This window comes from Cebus imitator, unplaced genomic scaffold, assembly GCF_001604975.1.
Source record: "Cebus imitator isolate Cc_AM_T3 unplaced genomic scaffold, Cebus_imitator-1.0 Scaffold12, whole genome shotgun sequence".
NCBI lineage: Eukaryota > Metazoa > Chordata > Mammalia > Primates > Cebidae > Cebus > Cebus imitator.
Genome location: NW_016107327.1, coordinates 10308568 through 10314773, shown reverse-complemented (window position 1 = coordinate 10314773; position 6206 = coordinate 10308568). Strand labels below are relative to the sequence as shown.

Below are 6206 nucleotides of genomic sequence, written 5' to 3'. Positions count from 1 at the left end.
AAAAAAAAAAAAAAAAAAAAAAAAAAAAAAAAAAAAAAAAAAAAAAAAAAAAAATTAGAGGTTAAGCAAGAGTTACTGGATCATGGTTTCCCCAAATCAAAAATTTAATCACATGTAACTTCTTTCTTCAGTTTTCTGTAGCAGCACTATCCAAGAGAACTCTGTGTGAGATGATACAAACATTCTGTATCTACACCACCTAAAACAGTAGCCTCTAGCAACATGTGGCTTGTAAGCACTGGATAGAATGAATGAAGTGCAGCATTTTTAATTTCCTGTAGCCTAGAGGCTACTTCACAGCATAGCACAGCTCTGTAGCCAATCAGAGATCTGTCAACTCTTTCTTCAAAGTTTCCCATCATCAATATTCTTCCCTATTTCTACCAATGTCATAGCAATTCAGCACTATACACATCTAATATGTGCGCTACTCTCTATACATGCCATTAAAATATTATTTCTCTCCCTACACTTAACCAAAATACTGTTTTAATGTTATTTAAATTTATATCATTCACAACATTCAAGAGTCTTCAAAACTTATAAGAACAGAAAGAATAAAGTCCATATAGCATTCAAAATCAAAGTATCACAATTTGACTTGATTGCGCTGTATTTTTCTAGTCTCGTTATTCACAAAAATCCTGAGTCAGTAAAAAAGATCTACTCATCATTCCTCACGAAAATGTTAAGCTTTCTCTTGCTTTAGTTTTACTATTAGCAATCACAGATGACTTTCTATGTTCATTTTAAAAATCAAATCTTAACTCCTACCTGCCTATGAAAACAAATCATTCTGATCACTTCTAAGTTGCAAAGCTAATTTATGATTTATTTAAATATTTCATATTGATTTATTGCTTTAATGGTTACTTAAATCTTTTACTGTTAACTTTTCATTTATTTCAGACTTTGCTCCTAAACTTGAAGGAAAGGGCATATTACATAGCCCTGAGGAACAGTGTTCTCCACACAGCACTCACTCAGATGTGAATTAATTCAAAGGAGTTAAGAATAATACAGAAAAAAGGGATTAAGTTTTTCTCTGCCAAGATCCCACACATTGTTCTTCAGCATTACTAAAAGCTCAAAATATAGCTGAGCTTCCTGATAGGTTTCTGCCAGTTTCCTGGTCTGGCAACATGGCTCAATACACCAGGGGAGAAAACTACTTTCCCTTCACACCTTTAGGGAACAGTACCTTAGTCCTGGAAGGAAACCGGAGTAATTTTGGGTTTTTGCTTTTGTTTTTGTTTTTGATACAGGTTCCTGTTCTGTTAACCAGGCTGTATTGCAGTGGTGCAATCTTGACTCACTGCAGCCTCAACCTCCTGGGCTCAAGCGATCCTCCCACTTCAGCCCCAGAAGAAGCTGGGACTATAGGTGCAAGCCACCATGCCCAGCTAACTTTTTTTTTGTACAGATGAGGTTTCACATGTTGCCTCCGCTGCTTCCTAGCTTCTAATAAGTCAGATAAAATTCATTTCCCGAAATGATGTCAGCCAACCAGATGGGGTAAAATGAAAGAATACAGTAAGAAAAAATTATCTACCTACTCTTCCCTTCCACAAACCAAAGAGAACATAAGAGGTAAGGAAAAGAAAAAGCAAGTATTTTACTCAAACAAAAATAGGACCTATGGTTATCAATTTTCACTATGACTATATAATTTAAATATTATTTTAATCTTTTGAAAGTAGGACTTTTAGCCATTTCCAATTGTTATTGGATTATTAATCTGCCTGGAAAAAAATTTTACCCAAAGAAAAGGATATTTATTTTCTACAGAATGTTTGATTAAAATTTTGGCCAAGTGCAGTGATCCATGCCTGTAATCCCAACATTCCGGGAGGCCGAGGCGGGTGGATCACCTGAAATCAGGAGTTCGAGATCAGCCTGACCAATATGGTGAAATGCCATTGCTACTAAAAATACAAAAATTAGCTGGGTGTGGTGGCATGCACCTGTAGCCCCACTCAGGAGGCTGACACAGGAGAACTGCTTGAACCCATGAGCTGAGATCACACCACTGCACTCCAGCCTGGGTGACAGAGCGAGACTCCAACTCAAAAAAAAAAAAAAAAATTTTAAGTAAAACAATTTTTTTCTAATTTATTCTATTTTTAGTCTTAAGTAGAACAAAACTTTATTTCCAGTTCCTGATATTGTCCATTTAACATAAATTAATGCCAGAACACCAAATAACTTCTTCTATATACTTCTCACCAAGAGACGGATAAAATTGGCATTAAATAAAATTAGATATTTTGTCAAGCATTTATGAGTACTTAATGTCTATGAAAGATATAAAATGGGGTCAGGTGAGGTGGCTCACCCCTGCAATCTCCACACTTTGGGAGGCCAAGGCAGGTGGATTACAAGGTCAAGAGATCGAGACCAGCCTGGCCAACATGATGAAACCCAATCTCTAATAAAAACACAAAAATTAGCCGGGCGTGGTGGCAGACACCTGTAATCCCAGCTACTCGGGAGGCTGAGGCAGGAGAATCGCTTGAACTTGGGAGGCAGAGGTTGCAGTGAGACGAGATCGCACCATTGCACTCCACCCTGGGCAACAGAACAAGACTCTGTCTCAAAAAAAAAAAAAAAAAAAGATATAAAATGGAAAGCCAAATAAATGTTTTAATGTCACAACCCAAAATCTAGAACTGTGATCACAGCAGAACAACTTTAAGACAGGTACATTTTCTTCTTCTCTCTATATACTATAGAATAAATACCACAATATTTGGAAGAGTCTCTTCCTTAGACTATATTTATACCTACATTTGAAAACAGCAAAAGATAAGAATATTGACCGTGATAACACCAAAGGATGGCCAACTGCTAAACTCAATTCCTTCTCTTGAGCTTCTTTCAAAAATGAAAACAAAACAAAACAAAACAAAACAAAAAAAACCCATGGCTCTGTCCCATCACAGGGTGTTGGAGGAGGGGTTGGCTGGGGCAGGAAACAATCTTCCCTAGTTTGCTACATTGCTTTGCAGCTTTGCAAGAGAGCCAGAATTTGTTTGGAAGATGACTTCACCTTGTTCCATAAATCAACTTCCCTTGGCACCTTGGAAAAGCAGAGTACCTATTTCCTGATTGATTCATTTACTCTTTCTCTCAGAAATTAAGAATTTTCCTTAAAGTGAAGAATTAAGACTTTGAAACCGAATCTTTTTATAATTTTAGGAAACTAAATGATCACTGGAATCAAATAATGTATACTACTGAGTAGAGTTTACTTGAAGTAACTTCCTCTACCAGGTTCGTATATAAAACATACTGAACTATTTTTGACCTAGAAGTATTCTATAATTTAGCAGCCTGATAAGACTATTTTTCTTTTCAGAATGCAAGGATATTAACATAGTCAAAATGAAAATGTACAAATTTCAAATGATAAAACCATATCTAGCTATAGATAATTCTATGTCCACTCACCTTACATTTGGTGAAGTGGTAGCAGGGAGTATGTGGAAAAGTGAGATGAAATAAGAAATGTAAAGGATGACCACAGGTAGAGAACCAAACAAGTAAAAACTCACCCTATCCTGGGTAGAAGTAGCTGGATGAATGAAACAATGAATACAAATCCCTCAATCAAAGGTAACTATTAATACAAGCATATGAATTTAATGGAGGCCAATAAAGACCTTTAAATAATCCAGTATCTGGTACCTATATAAAGGCTTATATGAAATGAATTGGTGATCTCAGTTCAGATATCCTGGAGGTCTTATTAATGTGAGTGTACAGTACTGAAGGTAACATGTATACAATAAAAAAGAGATTCCATTTCAGATATGGGTAAACAGCAATTCAATTAAATTACTATTTTCACAAGATATCTGAAATGGTTCAAAATTTCTAAAAATTTTTGCTATTTCCACAAATATTAAATAATATCCATTATGCCTAAAATGCACTTACATTAAAAAATAAATTTTGTACTAAAACAGATTTATTCTGTGGGAATTTTTTTCTTTTTTTTAGTATACTACAAATTCTGAGGTCTTAATTTTCCAGAATTTTTCTTTTTCAGTCTTACAAACAAAAACCCTCATGGTAACAAAGAGAAGGTAACAGAAATCCCCAAACAACCTAATTGGTGTAATATCTATCACAATCAATCCCCAAATATAAAATTGTGCCAAGAAATATAAATATTAAATAGATATATCAGTAGTAAATATTATCTTATCAAATGAAATTTAAAAAAAAATACAAGTTAAATAGCATTACTTCTGTCAAGTACAATCACTACTTTAGAATAGTAAAATTTAAATTAAAAATCCCACAACCAGTCAGAATATATTAGCCGTTTTTGTTTGGCTTTGTTTTTAAAAAGCCAGTATACATACTACATGTGCTTTGTACATATTATTATCTCTTAAAAACATAAATTTTTCAGTGATTTAAATTTGGCAGTTCATCTCATTTAGAGACCAGCCTTATCTGACTTTTGCATTTTAGAATTCACAAATTCCACTTACCACATATTTTACAGCACTTATAAACTGGTTGTGGAAAAGCAGATGCTGTGTTTCATCTTCTGGATTTGAAGCTGTATACAGCATTCCACAAACATTACAAGAAACTGCTCCAAATCTTTTTTGTCCTGCATCCTATTTACAAAAAACACAAAAGTTATTTTCTTCCCAAAAGAACTATTACAGAATATCAGCCTCTAAGGCTATAACTTGAACATAAAGTGAGATTGTTTAATCTACAATGAATAACATTCAATGCTAATTACTAAGAATAACATGTTAATCTCTGAAATCTGTATATAATTTTATTAAGAAATGTTTCCATTTTAGTAACCTGATCCACAGCATATAACAATTTTTTTAAAAGTGAGAAATGGCTTTAACATTACAAACTTTGTCCTAAAACTCTAAACAGGAAATATTCTATGAATGAGAACATATATTTCATATTTGCAATAATTATACTGCTAGAGTCTAGAGAAATAAGTGTTTTATAGACTGTATTTTTTTTTTTTTTTGATAGAGGGTCTCACTGCGTCACCCAGGCTGGGACTACAGGCATGTGCCACCATGTCTAATTTTTGTTTATTTTTGTCTTGAAATGAGGTCCTGCTCTGTCGCACAGGCTGGAGTGCAGTGGTGCAATTTCGGCTCACTGCAACGTCTGCCTTCCAGTTTCAAGCCATTCTCCTACCTCAGCCTCCCTAATAGCTGAGATTACAGAAGCATGCCACTGCACCTGGCTAAGTTTCTGTATTTTTAGTACAGATGGGGTTTCACCATGTTGGCCAGACTGGTCTCGAACTCCTGACCTCAGGTGATCTGCCCGCCCTGGCCTCCCAAAATGCTAAGATTACAGGTGTGACCCACCACACCCAGCCACCTGGCTAGTTTTTATATTTTTTGTAGAGTGTTTTAACATGTTGCCCAGCCTAGTCTAGAACTCCTGAGCTCAAGCGATCCGCCTGCCTCAGCCTCCCAAAGTGCTGGGAATACAGGTGTGAGCCACAGAGCCATGCACAGAGTCTCACTCTGTTACCCAGGCTGGAGTGCAGTGGCATGATCTCTGCTCACTACAACCTCCACCTCCCGGGTTCAAGCACTTCTCCTGCCTCAGCCTCCCAAGTAGATGGGATTATAGGTACCCGCCACCACACCTGGCTAATTTTTGTATTTTTTAATAGAGACGAGGTTTTGCCATGTTGGCCAGGCTGGTCTTGAACTCCTCACATCAGGTGATCCACCCACCTCAGCCTCCCAAAGTGCTGGGATTAGAGGTGTGAGCCACCACACCCAGCCCACTCCATTTTTTAATGTCTTAAAAGTCTGGGGGGCTAGGTGCAGTAGCTCAAGCCTGTAATCCCAGCACTCTGGGAGGCCGGGGCAGGCAGATCACAAGGTCAGGAGTTCGAGACCAGCCTGACCAACATAGTAAAACTCCCATTTCAGTTTACCCATCTGACAAAGAGCTGATATCCAGAATCTACAAAGAACTAAAACAGATTTACAGGAAAATAACAAGCCCATTCAAAAGTGGGCAAAGGATATGAACAGACACTTTACAAAAGAAGACATACATGAGGCCAAAAAACATATGAAAAAATGCTCATCATCACTGGTCATCAGAGAAATGCAAATCAAAACTACATTGAGATACCATCTCACGCCAGTTAGAATGGCGATCATTAAAAAATCTAGAGACAACAG

General features: G+C 36.5%; 1 protein-coding gene across 1 annotated transcript in view; it reads right to left on the bottom strand.

The window, feature by feature from the left end:
- The window catches only part of ESCO1 (establishment of sister chromatid cohesion N-acetyltransferase 1), a 75727-nt gene that overhangs the window by 30608 nt on the left and 38913 nt on the right, over positions 1-6206 (bottom strand). Inside the window, 1 exon segment of the mRNA XM_017498870.2 lies at positions 4503-4634. Within this exon segment, the coding sequence (XP_017354359.1) occupies positions 4503-4634 (132 nt within the window).